The sequence below is a fragment of the Seriola aureovittata genome, chromosome 13 (genome assembly GCF_021018895.1).
Source record: "Seriola aureovittata isolate HTS-2021-v1 ecotype China chromosome 13, ASM2101889v1, whole genome shotgun sequence".
NCBI classification, from domain to species: domain Eukaryota; kingdom Metazoa; phylum Chordata; class Actinopteri; order Carangiformes; family Carangidae; genus Seriola; species Seriola aureovittata.
The window spans coordinates 7244692-7264319 of record NC_079376.1 but is presented as its reverse complement, the minus strand read 5'-3'; the positions used below and the strand labels follow the sequence as shown (position 1 = coordinate 7264319).

Sequence of the window (19628 nt, the reverse complement as noted above, 5' to 3'; positions counted from 1 at the left end):
ATGCAGACATTGCTGTGACTGCACCGGCTCAGCTTAAAAAATGATTCAGCTCACACAGAAAAGCTAACATTTATTTTGGCGTGACATTATCCAACATCTTTGTTTTTGTTTTTCCTTGAAAATGTTCCTGTAAGATTGTGACTGTCAGACTGTTGTCTGTTTCTTAACTACAGCCATTCAGTATTCTTGGTAACACACAGAAATTGTATATTATATGTCCTGAATAATGAGATCATCATCATCAAATATGCAATATAAAAAGGTATAATTTTGTTATTAATTCCTACAGAGTAAACACGATTTAAGGCAATTATTGCCTGTTATCAGTGTATCATGCATGGCTACTCAGTGATAAGACTAGCATTAGAGATGGAGAAGGAGAGACATCTTGTTCTCACGGTAGCTTTATTACTCACTGTGTGGAAAAACAGATGGGTGTACATAAAGATGAAATGAGCTAATACAAGAATGGAAGAGGAAGAAATGAGGAACACGGATGGAGGGATAAACAAATTGGGGCCTGACTAGCAGCTGGGTAGATGATGTATGGATGGAGAGATGAAGAAATAACTTGGATGAAAAGATGGAAGAATTGAACTTCAGCTGAAGGACAGAGAACTAGATAGAAGATGGATGCAAGCATGGACAGATGTAGCGATGGTTGTATGGATGGACGGAGAATTCTTATGAATGACAGCTACTACACCAAAGCTTTTTCCCCATTGTGCAGGTTCTTCCACCTGCATTCAACGTTAAAAAAAATCCATTGTGTCAGAAGGTTGAAGCCTTCTTTGCACTACATAGCCCATGTTGCCATGGCGCCCTTACACTCCAAATATCTGTGCCAGACGGCAGTTTGGGTGATATGAATGAGGCAAAGGTGAAATGAGAAAGATCAAACAAATTCAGCCAGCTTTTAAAAGGGCAAGAACCGAGTGAGGAAAACAAGTGAAAAATGAAAACACCATGAGCGAGGGAGGAGAGAACACCAGCAACAAGTCTGCATAAAGGGAGATAAGAATGAAAAAAAAAAAAGCTATTGGAGAAAGAGGGACGCAGAAGGAGAAGGGAGGAAAGTGGAACACGGGGATTCAAAATTGTGGACCTGAGAAAAACGGCTTTCTTTATCATCTAATACACCTACACAACGGAGACGTGGCAGGGCGGACGGGAGGAAAAACAAAGAGGGTAAGAGATGAAGTGGGAGGGAGGAAATTTATGAAAGGGTGCGTGCAGGTGAAGTCAGCTTTCCATAAATAAAATGAGATGAATGAATATGAATTAGATCAGCAACAGACAAAGACAGACATACAGAGAGAGGGACAGCCAAAGTCAAAAACATAAACCGACACTAATGGTATTTGGTCAAAAATGATGCTGATTAAATTTATTGGCAAAATCCTAAATCATATTTGCAGAAATTCCAGCTGGCTATATGATACGTTTGTTTACAAAGATAAACATTTTCAAGATTGGATTCTGTCACGCTCTTCTTGTTCCCCCTCGAAACTTTATTATTAGCTGGTTGCCATGGCGATTTCACCACTAATAAAAATTTCCTGCTAATTCATTTTAATAAGAGTGTGATGAGAAGAAAGAGGAGGGGAGCAGCAGCAGCAGCAGAAGTGGTCCTGTAAACCAGCTCAATCCATTCATTTGGTGATAAGCCTCCGCAAACACACACCCACACCCACACTTAGTTCCACAAACGGTGAAGGGCCGCTAATGCAGCCGCGAATATGTCTAAGCGTCCTGCCAGAGCCACCTGTAGCTGCAAGTAATGAATCCTAAGCAAAGACAACTAGGCCGAATCAGTCAGGAATCACACATCGTCATTACGGAGCGATTCAATCCATTATATAGCTCGTGGGTGGCTTCCTCATGGAGGAAATGATGGCGATGAAGAGGATAGAGTGAAATAATGTTTGTGTTTTTGGCCTGAGTGGAGATGCTGCTATTTTTATCTGTATTAGTTATACCGATAAAAAAAAAAAAGTTCCTTTTCCTCTTGTTCCCTGCCTTTGCTATCATGAAACACATCACATTCATGCTTTTACAATGAAGACAGCCCTAAATAGTGTAAACCAACCTTGATACTTCCACGAAACCTTCACTGTGATCTCAGTGTTTCTGTCAGAGTATGAACACAGCGCTATGGAGGGACTGGCTGGTGAGGAGTGTGAAATGTGGAGGCACATCAGGCCTGCAGCCGAACAGACTGAGAGGACAGTGAAGCCTTCATTCACTCCCACTTGAATCAACCAACGCTACGAGTTTACCATCAGAGTGCGGGGAGGGACGTGTGTGGACTAGAAAAGAGAAATAAAGGAAAAACTGGCCAGACTGATGATAAATCATGACCAATTTGAAGCTATTCCTGGACCAAACAAATAGCTTCTCTGTCCACTTCCACTCTGAATTCTCTGACAAAAGCCGCTTTTCAGCGTCATACATTTTACTCAAGACATACTACACTGTCATTTTGTCGTTTTAACCTGTACGTGTGCAGGACAGAGCTTCACTAACATAATATGTGCTAAAAAAAAAGAACATACGTAATAAAGAGAAGATCAAATATGTGCCTTTTTTTCATCAGTTTACAGAAAAACGTAGCACTTGCTTACGTAAGCAGGTTGAAACTAATGCCAGGATGATTCACAAAACACCATCTGAACCAGATTTGGTGAATGCAGACACACAAACACACAAAAACTAGCATACTGCCCTGCTAATCACTGTGCCCATTAAAAAAAAAAAAAAAAAGGGTAAATAACGCTCTCTTAACTGTGAAAGCTGTGTTCATTTGACTGATAGGGAGTGCATTTGTGGCTACGTGCATGCCTATGTGTTTATGTGTGTGTGTGTGTGTGTGTGTGTGTGTGTTGCAGAGGTTAACATATCACAGCCTGCCGGATAGAGCCCCATCTGTTGCCTGCTGCACTCTGGCCCGTTCCAGGGGTGCCAAGGTAGCTGGGTGCCAACTTGACGCAAGCCAAGCCTTAATTCAAACACTGTTAGGCGGCCAAGCATAATGGTAGAGGCCAGGCTGCAGGGAGGGAGCGAGACGATCAGACAGGTGGGCAGACAGGCGAGCAGATAAAAGTGGCTCTACATGGCTAGTCACTATAGTCTGGTTCCTACCTCTTTGTTCATCCCTTTCATTTCCGCTCTTTACTAAAAATGCCCTCTTCTCGTGCTCTATCTGATTGCTTAACTCCCCGTCAGTGGTCATGTTCTGCCCATTCCCCACCTCCTCAGTCTGCTAATTATCTCTGACTGTTTCTCTTTGTCGCTCCTGCCCTGACCAGTCGGTTAAATGGATGCTTGATTGTTGTAGGCTGTATCCGGGCTGGCTCTAGATGCACCAACGTGACTACTCCCTAGTACATCTGGTTACTGCGCGCGCACACACACACACGGACGGACAAAAAAAACCCACAAGCTTGAAGATCTACACACGTACCTCTAACAGGGCATTCATGTGCACACCTCACCTTCTCTCAAGCTGCTCATGTTCTATCCTGCTTGTGTGTGTGTGTGTGTGTAAAATATTGACCTTCTAGGTCTGCAAGAGGTTTAGAGAGCACATCTTCTACACGGGACATCACAGTTTCAGTCCACGTTCATAGCTGAGGCTCCGTGTATGAAATACCACTAATCTTGTTAATCGTGTCTATAGAAAAGAGTGTGTAAGTGTGTTGAGTACCTCTTTTGGCCAAAATTGTCTATAATGCCACCAAAGAACATTTAAAACAATTAATATTCATGCAATAAATGTACAAAGCAGTTATATATCTGCATTGGCTGTTGCTACTTCTGTCGATAGTCAACAGCACAAGTTGGGGCTATATGCAAGTTTTCTCTGCTGCTGAACTTGGTCTCTTTCCGGAAGCAGGTGGTGGCGATTGTGGCTTCAGACAAGAGCTTCAGCCATTGTTTTCTTTTTAATAAAGGAACTAGTAATACGACCTCTGAGCAGCGCCAAAACTTCGGGGCAGATTGGAGGCTACAGTGAGTCAGTATCAGAGAGTGACGAGACGGGCCGGGGCTAGCTGGTTAGCACACAGTAGAAGAAAAGACGTGATAGAAACAAGAGTTAACATTGGTGTTTCTTTCCACCTCTTGAGACATCTCTTGGTGAGCAAAGGGATGAAGTTTAATGCTGAACTCCACACAACGTTGCTTCTGGACTGTTAGGCCTAACAAAGCAGCTGTTAATGCTAACGTTAGCTATGTAGCGATAGCAAAACTTACAAATAGCTCCTTTAATTTCAACGTTGTCTCGTGAGGATATGAGCGTACTGATTTGGCATTTTTAGAAATCCTGCTGTCCGAATAAATTATTCTATGAATATTGTAGAAGTTAAATGATTGAACAGTTTGCTGCATTAATTAGAACATTTTAACATTCATTTTGACTATTTTCAATGCATGAAATCAATATTATGATATTGATTTCAACCATATCCTTGTTCTGAACTGTGTCGCAGACTGTCGGGTGAGCAGCATGAAGGACGTACTTCCTTATCCACTGTACAGCCACTCCATTGCCCCTGTTAGTATAGTGTGTACTATGAAGTAATACAGAGGGTGTAGGGTATAATGGAGCTGCTGTGAATGACTCAAACAACAAAGCATATATAATGAGGTGTAGAGTGTAACGAAAATGAAAAGGTTCTTGTCTTCTTTCTTGAATGTATAAATCTATAGATGCTTTAATTGTGAGCTTTTCTTATGATGTGTAAATGTGTAAGATGTTTGGATGACATTTTATCTGACATGTACACGTGGTCTGACCTGCAGTAAGCCAGACCTCCCCCCTCAGTCTATACCATGAGATAAACAATGATGTAACAAAGGTATTGAGTTGCGTTTACGCCACCTGTGGTTCTTGTCCTCCATCTGTAGTGTGTAGACCATGTCGTCGGCGATCAGGGAGCGCGTGTGGCTGGCGTTTTCGCCCCACTTCAGCTTCAGGCTCTGAGGGCCGGCCGCCGAGCATTCGAGGGGGGGCGGGGCTGGAGGGAGGGGACGTGTCCTCGCCTGCAGGGGTGGACTCGTGGGACTGGAGCCGATGGCATTCACCGCCTGGATCTGCACACTGCGAGCCACGAGAGAAGAGAAGGAGATTATGATTTGTTTATTTGAGTGTTACACTGCTTATCTTTGATCATTTCTTGATCAGATGTTTAGAGAAATGTGTTGGTGGTGAAAATGCAACATGTTGAACGTGTGCAGGGATTTAAGGTCATGCCCCAAATGTGCATGTACATGAAACTGCTGGATAATGTATGTACCATGTTGTTTGCAGACCTATTTGTCTAACGGTGGGGTAATTTTCAGCGAAGAGGCTGATCTGGTGTATTAGCTTTGACCTTGGATCCCTTCTCCCATCACCATTCTCCTCTTCATTACAATTCAATGTTCTCTCCAGGATCAGACGTCAGTGTTTCAGACCAGTCAGCTCACCATTTTCCACAATGTACAGTAGTGTGCAAGGAAAAATCCTATCACTGCTACACAGTGTTCTCTAAGATTTACTGTTGTGAAAGAACTTTTTATTTTCCAACAGAAAACTATTTCTTTCTTTCTTTTTTAAAAAAATAACTTGATTAACTTTTGTTCTTCACAAAGAGATAGAGATAATAAACAGCAGTACACAAGTTCAAATGGGTTCTGAACTAAGTAACTATAAAAGGAGAGAAGTCTGAGTGTATATGTATTTTGTATTGTTGACCCATACTATACAACACGCACACAAACATACACATATGTGCTGCTAATTAAAAAAAAAACACTGGCAGAAATGGATTTCTGTTTTTGAAAATATCCCTGCTGCCTTTCTTCTAGGAACCCCCTCCCCCTCCTTGCCCCTTTTCTGTCAATGTCTGATCAGCTGATTAGCATCCATAGCAGAGGCCCTCGGCTAGAGAGCGTCTGCCGTCATTTGACATTTAATTGCTGATCCTCTGTAACTGTAACCTTTCATTATAATTCACTCAGCTGAGTGAAGACAGGGAAGAAAGGGCAATGTTCACCCATCCACTGGGGTAATTAAGCATAAAGATAAAAGATGATGAGAGACTGAAAAGGAAGAGGATGGAAGATAAAGAAGCTTAGCTTTTGATGATGAGGGATTCCATTTAGTCATGAGGGGATTTGCATATGAAAGTTCAGAATAGATGCAGTTTTGTTTTGTGAAATAAAAACTAAGGAAAAGACACTCTGAACAAAAAGGTGGCAAGTAAGTGGTCACTGCACAACCACAAGGCTTTGGGTAACCATGTTTCATGCTGAGCAAAACACTTAACCCCCTACGTGCTCACCTACTGCATGACTAAAATGTAAATACAATGGCAGTTTATGAAGTGGAAAACAATGTACCTTCCTGGAAATTTCTCTATTTTGGGACTTTTCTCAAAAGCCAACGTGAGCAGCTAACTACGTGTTGATAGATTTTCATGTCAGTGTAAGAGTACACTCAGTAACACTGCAGGTTTAGTGAATCTGTGTTCCATCATATGTGACTGTGTGGCAGTTATCCGCTTATGGTACCTGTATAGACTCAAATACCTTTAACATTATTAATGGACTGTGACATTAAGCAAAGGCTGGTTGTGAAACCTTGTATCTTAAAAAAAAAGCCACTGATGAAAAGAAATCTCTGCAGCCAAATTTTTACTGAAGACGACGCACGAAGGTTATGAAGCTTTTAGTGAAAACATGACATTTTTTTTTAAAAACCTTTTTTAAATTTTAACATCTAAATGACTATTTTTCTCTTGAACATAAAACTATTTCTAACCTCAGAATGAAGACATTTTAAACCTCCACTGGAGCCGCACTCCTGACTGAGCAAACAACATTTACTATGGTCCTTAAGAAAGCCGTACATGCAAACAAAATATGAATAATATTATCTGAAGTACCCCACTGCTGTAAATAACAACCAGCTTTACTGTTACTAGCACACACACACACACACACACACACACACACACACACACACACACACACACACACACACACACACACACAGTGTTCTGCCTCAGTGGCAGCCATTACGCAAGAGAGCAAAGTGACATTAGGACAAAAACAACCTCAGAATGAAAACAATGGTGTGTGATCACACTGCCTCTTCACACACGACCCACCCTACCTCACACAGACATTGGACACCCTCTCTCCCTTTTTTCCCCCCAGTTGAAAGAATTCACTACACAGTCACATGCATGCACACAAACACAAGCACACACACATGTAATCAAAGAACTGCTTGCAAACACGTAACAGTAGCTGTTGATTCAGGTTACAAGCGGTTGTTTACTGTTGCTTAAGTGCGACATCACTGCTCATGTTGTGTATTAGGACAATCTCTATGGGAGGACAGGATGGAAATGTAGCATGAAGCCTTACTGGCCTGCCGATGAATCATCAGAGGTTACCTCAGCTTGTACACAACAAATTTACACACACAAAACAGCTGTTACAAACACAGACCTAAAAGGCACAGCATGGCTAAAAGACAGGTATTTACCAGACATGCAACATTGTACTTTAAATATGCATTATGGGAAATGTAGGATCCAGCTTTTTTGGAGCTTCACTCTCACCAGGGACTTAAAGTTTTTGTTGCTTTTGAGTCCCCCGACTTCATGTAAGGTCAAACTAAATCTTAACAATGTGAAAGGGGTGAATCATGACGACAAACCCATAGAGCTCCATCACTCGATTCAGTCCCTTCGGCTCTTTGGAGCATCGTCGTCTTGGTTCTTTTCTGCTTTTGTTCACTCTCAGAGCTTTGATAAGACCACTTTCAGCTTTTAGCAGGCAGCTGCTTTAAATAAATAAAAAACTAAAAAAAAAAACTAAAAAAAAAACTCCAGACACCCACAGTACACTTGCCACTCAGTATCAAACCTTACATTCATCAGGCTGGCTTCATGCTATCTACTAGATGAGTAAATAGACAAGTGTTTGCTAACATGTCGGTGGTCAGATGGGTCAATATCTGTTAATGCACTTTTATTTTTCCAATATTTAACTGTGGTTTAAAATGGAACTGACACCTGATGTTAATGGACATGTGCCCACGTTAATGTCTGTAGTAATGCATTTTTATTTTTTACAAAATGTCAACCCAATGATTTATGATCATCATCAACAACGGCATCAGTTTCTGTGTTCTACTGATTTCTGTCAGTACCTGTATTCGGTGTCTGGCTTCAGGTCCGTGACAAGGTGACTTGTGCCTGATTCCACAGTGATGGTTTGGTCGTCCAGGGTGATGACGTAGGAGGAGATCTCCGCCCCGTTGCTGTTCGGCTCGTCCCATTTCAGGAAGAGGCAGGTAGACGGGGAGTGACCCGACTCCGAGGAGGTCGGGAGGTCCAGGAGGGCGAGGGACGAGACCTGGTCGGGATTTGTCGCCGGGGTCCTGAAACTCACCTGCTCACTGTAAGGACCGGCACCCGCCTGATTCACCGCCTGAGTGGGAGACACAAAAATACAGAGAGGGTGAGAGAGATGAAGAAAGTGAGGGGTGGAAAAAAAGAGGATGAATAGAGACAGAGACCAAACTGTACAGATGAAGGTTCAGAGTGAAAAGGAAAAGAGACAAAAGCGAAATGAATTGGCAGAGGAGTAGCACAGACAAAGAGCAAGAGAAAGTAAAATAGAGGCGAGAAGAGGGACATGAATTCAAATTAGCTGTGAAAGAACATTAGTCTCTTCCTTGTGCTGTGTAACACATTTACATTCACCTCAAGCACCGTCTATTAAACGTACTTCTATCGCTTTTGATTTATAATCATCTACTTTTTTGTCTCACACAAGCTCAGTGAGGAGGAAGCCAGGACAGAGTACTCCAGCTTTTTAAGAATACATCCGTTATATTTTGAAAGTAAAATTTAAAAAAATAAATAAACAAATGCTTAAATTGTTTCCCCTTATTTCTTTTAATTTGCAGGCAAAATGTGCACTTTCTGTTAAACGCATCAAGACAAAACAAAACAACCTATTTGCAAAAAAGTGGATTTATCGTAATTGTCAAAAATATGCAAAACTTCCAAGAACATGACAAACACTTCAGTTTTTTGGTTAAAAAAAAAAAAGCCACTTTCCAAGAACAGCTCAGAAATATTAAGTTGAGTCCACACCAAGGTCCAAAGTTAATAGTAAGACTTTTCTGTAAGTACACACTGCAACCTACTCCTTTGTCTTGGCAGAGAACTGTCTACATTCCTCGAGGGTCCCAGATAAGAAAAATTATATTTCAGTAGCATTTTCTGATTTATCTTCAGCTGTCAAATAAATTAAAAAAAAAAAAAAAAAAATGATCTGAGGAAGTCTTGATTTACCTCAATGCGATAGTGTCTGAATATTTTAAGTGTTCTAATAAAACAAGCGCTTGTCAAGCTGTGACATCTGACACGATAAAGCTTCCTCTCCAGGTCCATCACATCAGGAGTCATCACTGAGGTCAACCGCACCAGTGTCTCGCGTGATCCGTTCTTGCGGGTTCATTTGTCGTATTGTTACACATATAAACGCGCAGCTGCATCAACGCACATAAAACACATACAAACACATACACACACGCACGAAACCATTGATTAGGACATTTAGGATGACCTTGTCCTGTCCTCTAAACTTTATAAATGAACCCATAAAAGAAGAGAGCCATAAAACATACTTTTATTGGATTGGTAGCTTTAGAGGGTACATCAGAGAAAGAAAGCGAGGGAGAGAGAGAGAGAGAGAGAGAGAGAGAGAGAGAGAGAGAGAGAGAGAGAGCAGTTATTTATGCATCAGATTAAGAGTCAGGGCACAAATAGAATCAATTACCGTCAGACCTTCAGTGGTCTCTGACTGTTCGTGTGTCCTTCTTGCTTTTTGATGCTTCCTTTGGCTATATTTGTATATTTGTTCATGTCCTGACTGAGTGTTTTTGTCACTCTTATAATTGTGTGCGTGTGTGTGTGTACATGTATTTCATGTCCATAAGCTGCTTTGAGTGCATGTTTCTGTCTGTGTTACCTGTAGCCTGCAGCAGTAGTCTGTGGCAGGCGTCAGGTCTGACAGCTCACACTGTGTGGCAGATCCACAGTAGATGAGCTCCATGGGTTCGTCTTCCCTCGCCCACTCCAAGCGATATTCAGAGATGTCTGTACCCGAACCCTCAGGACTCTGCAAAACACAGAAACACACACACACACAAACACACACTCAGCTCAGAGAAATCAATAGGAACTTGGAATCAAAAAAAAGAAATACTGCCATAAATGAATTCAAAATGCAATAAAACCTAAAAAGCTGTCTTTCAAACAGAAAGTAAACAGAGTTAGACACAGGGCTATGTTAAAGCAGGCCAAGGGGAACTGAGTGTCAGACTGTTAAAGATAGGTTTATAGGCTGTGAACAACAGTCTCCTGGGTCCACTTGTCAACAACAACCCAGGCAGACAAATTTAAAGCGGCAGGTTTTTATGTCAGTAGAAACAGAAAAAGGAGAGTTTGAGCATCTTTAGACAGCTTTTTAAAAAAAATGTTTCCTGTGTGTTTGTCTCACCTCCCAGTTGAGCGATACGCAGGTGTTGCTGGTGAGAGTGATGAGTGGCGCCCCGCACTGGCCGGGAGGACCCGCTGCAGTCGTCACCTCTGTCGGGTCAGAGTACACTCCCAACTACAAGAGACACACACACACACACACACACACACACACACACACACAGACACACACACACAATTAGAGGTATGTTTAACCTAACACAAGTGCAAGAGAAATCACGAATCTATATGTGCCTGTAAGTGTGTGGGTTTGTACACGTGAGTCATGAGGTTCTTTGGCGTCCCCTGCCTGCTTCGTATTTTTAAGTGTGTTGTGTTTGTGGCTGCGTTCGATCAGCCAGTCTGAGTGCTTGCTCTAGAGGTCTCGTCAGTGTGGATAATCAATGCAATAAGATGTTAACTCCAGACTGTGAAACACTGCTGCATCCAAACATGACCACTGTTAGACTGTCTGGGACACTCTGACCTAATCGCTACTGGCCCTGTTTATCTGACTGTGTGTGTTTGTGTGTGTGTGTGTGTGTGTGTGTGTGTGTGTGTGTGTGTGTGTGTGTGTATATATAACAGTAGACTTCAAGGCCATAACAACCGTTACACAAAGAATTTCAAGCTTGGCAAGTGGAAAATAAGAATTTGTGTGGATTTTATGGTCTCGCCTGTTGAATTACTGTTTGATGGGTTTTCTTTTCTTTCTTTCTTTTTTTTTTTTTACGGAGGATATTCCCGCTGTGTGAATAACTCACCCCTGCCTCGTTGGCAGCCCGCAGTCGGAAGCTGTACGTGGCACCAGGTAGCAGACTGCCGACGGTGCACTGCAACTCCGACCCGTGGTACACCTCTGTCGGCTTGGCGTCCCCCTCGCTCATCTCCAGACTGAACACACACTCCTCACACACTCCCTCAGAGACAGGGGAGTCTAAGCAGCCAGAGGTAGAGGAAGAGAAGTGATCAGACGACAAAAATCATGTGTAACGGAAAGACGCGCTGTTTGACATGACGTGTGTTTACAGATCAGTTCATCAGGTACATTTCAGTAATTTCCAAGGGATTCTTTCCTCCACCAGATGCTTAATTTTGGTTGCAGTGCGGTGAAAGTAATAAATGATGGAGACAGTGGGGAAAGCCCTCCAATACATTATGTCTGACCTTCAGCTCGAGCTAGTAATTGCAGCAGTGCTGCCTGAATGTGAGCTTATTAGGGCTGTGGCCAGCTGTATTAAACTTGGTAAAGCAGGAACTTCCTCTGCGATTCAGGCTGGGAGATTTTGCCTGCCAGCAGATAACAGTACTAATCTGCAATAATGGGCCGACATTAGGAGAGTTAAGTCAGATATGAGGCTAGGTTAGGCCTTTAATGGGCTAAATTAGGGCTCAATTAAGCTGAAACATGGTTGACTGAGGTTACATTAGAACTGGCCAGGAAACATATTAAACTGCCAGAGGGTTGATTTAGCTGACTTGTGTAAAAAAAAAAAATAAAAAAAAAAAAAATTCAAAAATATTCTAGTAAATCAAACTAAACCCAGTGTACGTGGACGGCTGCACTCACCCCATTCTAACTGCACTTCCTTGTGTTTGGCTTTACCCACAATCCTTGGCGGCTGGCAGGGCCCTGGCGGAACGCTTAATGTACGAACCGGAACACTGACAGTGCACTTCAGGAGCAAAGACAAACACAGGAAATCAAAACAGAAGAGAGGGAACAAAAACATTATTAACAACTGGCATAAATGTTGATTATGATACATTGTTGATTATGTGTGTGTGTGTGTGTGTGTGTGTGTGTGTGTGTGTGTGTGTGTGTGCGCACACTGTAGATGTTCCCACATTTTTCTGTGTAACTCAACAACTGTTTGTGAAAATTCAACGTTAACAGTTTACAATGTTAAAGTTGTGTGTGTGTGTGTGTGTGTGTCTTACCGGGCTGTGTCCTCCGGTGGTGATGCTGCACACACGTAGGCGGTAGAAGGTGCCAGGTGTCAGGCGCTCACACATGCATTCTGTTGCTGGACCACTGTACGCTACCTCCCACTGGCTCGCTGCACCAACAAGCACATACACACACACAAAATAAAAATACAATAACACAACCCATCACATACGCAAGCATAAGTGCATATACATAATCTCCTGCTGTTACGCATGTTCTTCTGCAGTCGACTTCATCATTTTCCCAGAAACACAATCCCATTGACCTAATTTATATCTGTTCACCACTTTGTGTTGCCAGTGTTAGATTGTGTAGGCCTGTGCAATTCATTATTCCACCTGTGAAGCAGCTCTCATGTTATGCAAATTTAAGTCCTGTTTACACCAAAAGCAATTTTATGTGAGGTTTTTTTTTTTATATATATAAAACTCTGTCTAATAAACTGACAACAACATAAAGTGGATTTCACATAAACTTCCAAGCACAACACATCAAAGTGACGGTAACTGTTGTACGGAAAATGTCTTAGTTCACCCAAACATCTGTTTCAGAGCAGTAACGCACAAAACGTATGAATATGATGAATCACAGAAAACACAATGTGATGAGTCAGACTCATCCTGAGAGTTCACCACTGCACCCACTGGTACAACTCAGCCAGAGTGATGATGAAAGGTGATGAGGTGAAAAGAGCAGAGGAAAAAGGAGGAGAGACAGAGACAATGTACAGATGATGGAGAGGGAGGGAAAACGAGTTAGCGCTGATGTTTCAGAATTAAGATTAATATCTGACTTTTTTTGTGTTTTAACTAATGAATGCACCGCTGAAGTAGATTACATAAATCACATCACATCCTGTCACCGATGGAAAAACAAAGTAAGAGCTGAATTACTAAATTACATCAATTAAGCCTAATTAACCAATTTATCCCGATCCACTGGACTGACTGAATGACTGCTGATCCAAATTACTTTCATGTTTCACATTAAACACAAGTCTCCAATAAACAACTCATTCCTCTTTCACTGATGAAATACAGATTCAATGCAATCACACCTCCTTTCTCTTCCTGCCATTATAGAGTGAAAGAAATAGGAGGACATTTAGTGTCATGGAGTTGCTGATGTGAGGAAATCCAAACGACGCTGAGCGTTAAATTGATGCTAACAAAGAGTGAATTACGGAAGCTATTCTTCACAGAGGAGTAAGTGAAGGAAATGGATATATTGAAAGAACAAGCACAGGGGACAGAGGACAGATGGAACATTTTGAGCTTTATTCTGGACTCAAATTAACCGATGGATGGATGGACAGACAAACTGAGATGGATGGAAATGATAGATGTAGGTCGTACCTTCGGAGCACCCCTCAGAGATCTCTAGCAGGTATGTAAGAGCCTCTGAGCCCCCGTTGTCCTGTGGAGGATCTGTTGGAGCAATCGATTGGTTGATTTTAGTTTAGGGATGAAATCACTTATACACTCAGACACATACATGTAAAAAAAATTACAACATGTTTCTTTATGGCTTTGGGAAAAGGTGCGCCTACAATGAGTCAACCAGCACAAAATCTATGAAAATGTTCATATGGTACATGCATAAGTCGTCAGTTGAGACTTTTTCATGACACAATAACTCATAAATAAACCGTCGGGGGGTTGGGGCAGATTGTTTGTGTTTCAGCCAGACAAGAAGTTAATATTCCCCCAAAAGCAGCTGCCAAATGTTTCCTTAGCAACAGATCTGATAAGAAAACACTCAAGTTTCGATCATTTCTTCAGACACCATGATGCTAAATATGAAATAATACACCTCTGGGGATGATTTATCCTGAGATTATGAAGTGCATCAGCAGCACTGGAAACAATCCACTTGGCTGAGCCTCGTCTGATACTTACTGTATCAACATTGTTGCAATAATCACAGTTGCACTTTTCTAATAAATGACTGCCTGAAGCAAAAATAAACCACACAATGATGGAACTACTACTATTACTGCTGTCCGAGTCAAATCAATGATATGAATGCCGTGTTTACAATGTTTGAGAAGTATTAGAGAGAGGACCCGGAGTCCGGCAGTGCTAACGCAGGACAGATGGATGACAGCCGACATGATGGCTTTTATGGCCGCTCAGTTCAATGATAACACCCCAGAGGCAGCAGCTTGTCATGGTTTTATTCTGCGACATGCTCTGCTAGATTTTTGCTTTTTTTTTTTTTTTTTGTCAAGTCTTTCTGAACTGCCCCACACTGGGAAAAAAAAGATTCATTTAGATGCAATGGTATGTTAAGATTTTCATCCTGTACGTGCATATCCTCTTGCATCTTGCAAATGTTTGTGTATTATAAACATTCTCCATCTTCTTTCTTTGTGTGGCAGTGTATAGCACGATGTGCATGTGCGTCTTTTTACCCCATGTGACGGTGAATCCGTAGGGCGTTGCCGCGGTGACACAGGGTGTAGATGGAGGGCCTGGTTTGTCTGGATTGGTGGTGCACACCAACACTTCGCTGGGACTGCTCTTTCCCTCCATGTTCGACGCTATGAGCTGCAGGGAGGGAGGGAAAACGGGACAGTGCGGAGGAAGGGAGGAAGAGAGGAGAGCGAGGGGTGAACAAAAAAGGAGAAGAAGAGGGTGACAGAAAGACGGGATACAGATGAGGGAAAGAAAAATGAAGAGGGGGTAAGAGAAGAGACAATGAGTAACGATGCAGCGGAAGACAAAAAAGATTCACAGTGAGCGTGGTTAGATGACAGAACAGAAGCTGCAGACAAATCTTTCAGGGAGTAAAGTAAAGTAAGTGTCCTGATTAATAGGAGCCATTACTCTCTGCTCCTTCACCTGTGCGTCTCCTGGCTCATCTGCCTTCATTTCCCTTCAGCTTACTCCCTCCATTATCTCATCCGATGGACAATCTGCTTTGTTCCCAAAATGTTCACGGCGGATGAACATTACAAGGAAACACCGAGTTTGCTCCTCCGTGTGTGAGCATGTGTGTGTGTTTGCGAGCGAGGAGACGCGCACACACGTGTGTCAGAGTACATGCAAGGTGTTGTTCGAGATGAGAGCACCATAATAGGCATTAACACACATGCAAACACACTTAGAGATCTCTCGCCGTCGGAACATTTTGTTTCACGATGTCCTCAAATTACGAGCAGCCCATCACAGCTTTTAAGTAGAGCCGGACGGTGCTCTCTGCTCGCTAAATAGCTGCTGAATTGCCTTCTTTCACCACTCTTTAAATTGCAGCCAATTCTCTGGTGGTAAAATACTGTATTTCTTCCTAGATTGATGGATGTTATATTGCCACTGAAAGCCACCTGGACAGGTTGGTATCCTTGGAAACGCTTTTATTTAACAAGAGAACATCACTGACTGGGAATTGATCAAGTAAGAAAACTGAAGAGGCGGACGAGATGACTTTACTCAACACTACAGCTGAAATCAAACAAAACTAAAAGATATGTTCACAACAAAGAGAAAGAAGAGAGTTAGATGAGAAGATTGATTCTGCTCCGATAAGGTAGGATGTAAGGATGTAACGTAGGAGTGAAATGATAGCGGCATCAATCTTCTCTGCTAACTCTTAACAAGAGAGCAAATTTTTCAAGTGGATTCTCCAAAATGTCTTCTAAATCATTTTTCATCAACACAGATGTGGGGTTAAAAGTGAAGAACCGAGCAATATATAGTTCTACTCTAATCGTTTTCTCATCCACAAAAATGCACACAGGGGAAACTCTCATGTTGCGTCTTCACTTACCCTGAATTTATACTGTGTACTCCTCTTCAGGCCTTGTACAGTACAGGTCAAGTTTTCTCCAGTGTACTTTGGATGAAAGTCTGTTCCCTGTGGGATATACAGTGTCAGTAGTGTGTGTGTATAAGAGCTTCATTCAGCTTCTTTTATTTGGATCAGTGTACATTTTTGAGCATATGGAGATATATATATATATATATATATATATATATATATATATATATATATATATATATATATACACACACACACATATATATATTTTCCCCTTCATCATCAGTTTTTTGAAAGTACATCACTTCCTGGTGGTCTTTTTTTATTCTCCTCCTTCTATTCCTGTGGGATTCAACTGACTGACAGAACAGAGCTCAGTCAAATAATACAATAAGAGAAAGTTTCACAAAACCAAATTAAGGTTTCATGTTTACAATGATGGATTATGGATAATGTAGTTCCTGCCACTTTTAAACCTATGAGGGCTGTTGTTAATGTAATGAACCTGTACCAGTTATATAAGCTTTGTAAATGTATGGGTGTTTTGTGTGTGTGTGTGTGTGTGTGTGTGTGTGTGTGTGTGTGTGTGTGTGTGTGTGTGTGTGGGGTACTCACGCTGTTGTCCTCCTGGATCTCGAGTGTGTATTTGAGCTGCTCCTCGCTGGGACTGCCCTCAGGACGTCCCCACTCCAGGGTCACCCAGGACACCCCTGCCCTGACCAGCCGCGGTGCCAGAGGCAGAGCAGGCAGGGTGCCCATGGTGTAAAACACCACCTCTGTGCTGAAGCCACTGCACGAAACACAAACACATTTCCATTCCATTCACATTTTGTTTGTTTTTTTTTTTATTTAAAATACTGAGGCAAATCACTGACTTCTTGGGTCATTACTTTTGAGGGAGAAGCGACAGCAGCGTGAGAGAGAAGGGAGGCCGTGCATCATGAATTACACATTCAGCAGCGAGGGAGAGAGGAGAGGAAGAAGAAATAGGAACAGAACACTGATGTGAGTGCTCATTTGAAGGGAGTGCATTTGCGGTTGCAGGTGAGGATGGCGTGTGTGTGTGTGTGTGTGTGTGTGTGTGGGGAGCTCCCAGTGGAGATAATAAAGAAAGTTAAAGACGAGTCATGACAGGGGGAAGATAAGATATATGTGTGTCAGAAAATATAGAGGAGGGGAAGGGGGGGGGTTCTTAGAATACATCCAGCAGCAGAAATCTGAGAGGTTGTAAAACTTTTATCAAGAAAGAAAAATAGTGAGTAACCAAAAGCGTGTGCCGGAGTATGTTTGTGTGAGTATGTGTCTCCGCCGCTTCAAAGGAGGCTTCAAGCTGAAGGATGTTTTAAGGCCGCCTTGAGTTCAGCCAGAGGGCTCATCATATCCCTTCGCCTCGCTCCTGATCCCCTCCATCACCCCACACCCCAGCACCCTTACCCTGTCACCCGAACGACTGCACTCCCCGCCATAATGACAAAGAGGGAGAGGAGGAGAGGACGGAGGAAATGGAGGGAAAATGACAGAGGGAGAGGACTCATCTCACATGCTACAGACAAGCTGCAGCGTGTTTGTGTCAGTCCGTGTTATCAGAGTCGGTGTGGCGTACGGTGCATGTCGTGGCCGACACTGATACAGTTTGGTCCAATAGGTATCAGTATCCATGGTTACTGAAATATGGTCTGAGATCTCACAAGAGGCCAACTTTCAGCTTCTCTTTTTAAAAAGCCATCATGTACTTCAATAAATCCCTGCTCCGGCTGTATGTGAACAAGGAGCAGCAAAGAGTTATGACATCTGCCTTCCGTGTTGTTTGCGACGATGTGTGCAGTGTACGTGTTTGTGTCGCTTCGGTACCTTGTGCCGATGTCGTTGTGCGCAGCCACTCTGAACGTGTAGCCACAGGCGGGAAACAGTCGTGTCAGCTTACAGTGTCTCTGGCTCCCAAAGTAACATTCTCTGAAAACACTGTTCTTCTTTCCCTGCAGAGGAGGAAGAGGAGAGGAGAGGAGAGATGGATGAGGAGACAGAAAACAAAGTAAGATAAGATGAGAACAGGGGGGTAAGATTAATTGCATTAAGAGAAAAGTAAAACAGATGAGGAAAAAATTGCACATCAGAGTGAAAAAGTGTGGATGGGAGAAGAAGAGGGGGGGCCAGACAATGATTGAAAAAGCATAACTCACAGACTCAGTACATTTTATCTGAGGAGCCAAATGTTAATGTCTATTTGGTATAAGTGCCTTTTTTTTTTTTTTTAAATAAAGAGAAAAAAAGACAGATGATAGACATCATGAGGGGAACTCACCTCATCCCACTCGAGCAGGTAGTTTGTGATTTTGGATCCATTGTCACCCGGGGGCTGTGGATGACAGGGAAAATGGAAGAGGGGAGGAAGACGAGACGAGAGGCAAGAAAGAGAGAGGGAGAGATGGAGATTAGCCAAGGATTAAAGGCTGACACTGAGACAGACAAAATACCTGCCTGTGTTTTTATAATTGGCCTCACATCCTGTCTGGGTGACTGATGTCACGCTTTATCAGCGACAGTGATAGTTGGAGAAAAATTTGCTCGTGTGGAAAAGGTCAGAGAGGACGCAGCGATGCACCCTGACGGCACTGTGCAACAACGCAACATCCTCTCTCTACAAGGTGCTGCAGGGCTGATCGAGTCAAGCAGGAGGATAAACACACTGTTGACCTTCATCAGAGAGATAAGCTGTTTTTCTGATTGTTTTTTTTTTTTGCTAAGAATATGACTGTTCAAATACAATGTGGTAGATACAGACACACTGAATAAGACATAAAGAATCCGGATTGATTTATAATAACCCAAGTCCAAATTTGTAATCAAAAGTAATTGAAACACCATGAATTTAAAATCGCTCCAATGATTATTGGGGTTGGTGAAAAAGACTTTATCAGCTGTTTTCAGGGGGTGACTCAGCATAAAGATGTCTCTGCCTGTACCTTCCACTGTAGGGTAAGGGTGCTCTTGGTGCGGTGGGAGAGTTTCGGGGGTAACGGGACGTCTGGGACGCTGCAGTGTGTGGTGAACGAGCCGGCCTCTGAACACGAGCCTCGAACAGAGTTGTACATTGCTGAGACCCTGAAGCAAAAACACACACAAAAAGAGAGGTTTAAATATAGAAAAAAAAAAAAAAAAAAAAACGTGAGATGATTTCCTCTTTCAGCCAACGTGCAGATGTTTTATAGGTGAAGTGTGTGACACAGCGTCACGTTTACTCCAGTCCTTACCGTACGTGGTAATCCGTCGCTGGCCTTAGGTCTTTCAGATGGTACTCCAATTCTTCGCCACTAAAACACAAGCGCAGCATAAAGGTCACACCAGTGCACTTTCGCTCAGCTCATATGAAC

General features: G+C 42.5%; 1 protein-coding gene across 2 annotated transcripts in view; it reads right to left on the bottom strand.

The window, feature by feature from the left end:
- The window catches only part of fndc3ba (fibronectin type III domain containing 3Ba), a 94563-nt gene that overhangs the window by 8239 nt on the left and 66696 nt on the right, over positions 1–19628 (bottom strand). For both annotated transcript variants that reach the window (XM_056392944.1, XM_056392943.1), the window contains exons 10-24: positions 19509–19568; positions 19221–19359; positions 18560–18613; positions 18109–18233; positions 16873–17047; positions 16267–16353; positions 14912–15047; positions 13854–13925; positions 12489–12607; positions 12118–12223; positions 11312–11484; positions 10570–10683; positions 10039–10188; positions 8207–8487; positions 4883–5101 (exon numbers count right to left, since the gene is read on the bottom strand). In XM_056392944.1, the coding sequence (XP_056248919.1) occupies positions 4883–5101; positions 8207–8487; positions 10039–10188; positions 10570–10683; positions 11312–11484; positions 12118–12223; positions 12489–12607; positions 13854–13925; positions 14912–15047; positions 16267–16353; positions 16873–17047; positions 18109–18233; positions 18560–18613; positions 19221–19359; positions 19509–19568 (2010 nt within the window). The remainder of the gene's footprint in view (positions 1–4882; positions 5102–8206; positions 8488–10038; positions 10189–10569; positions 10684–11311; positions 11485–12117; positions 12224–12488; positions 12608–13853; positions 13926–14911; positions 15048–16266; positions 16354–16872; positions 17048–18108; positions 18234–18559; positions 18614–19220; positions 19360–19508; positions 19569–19628) is intronic.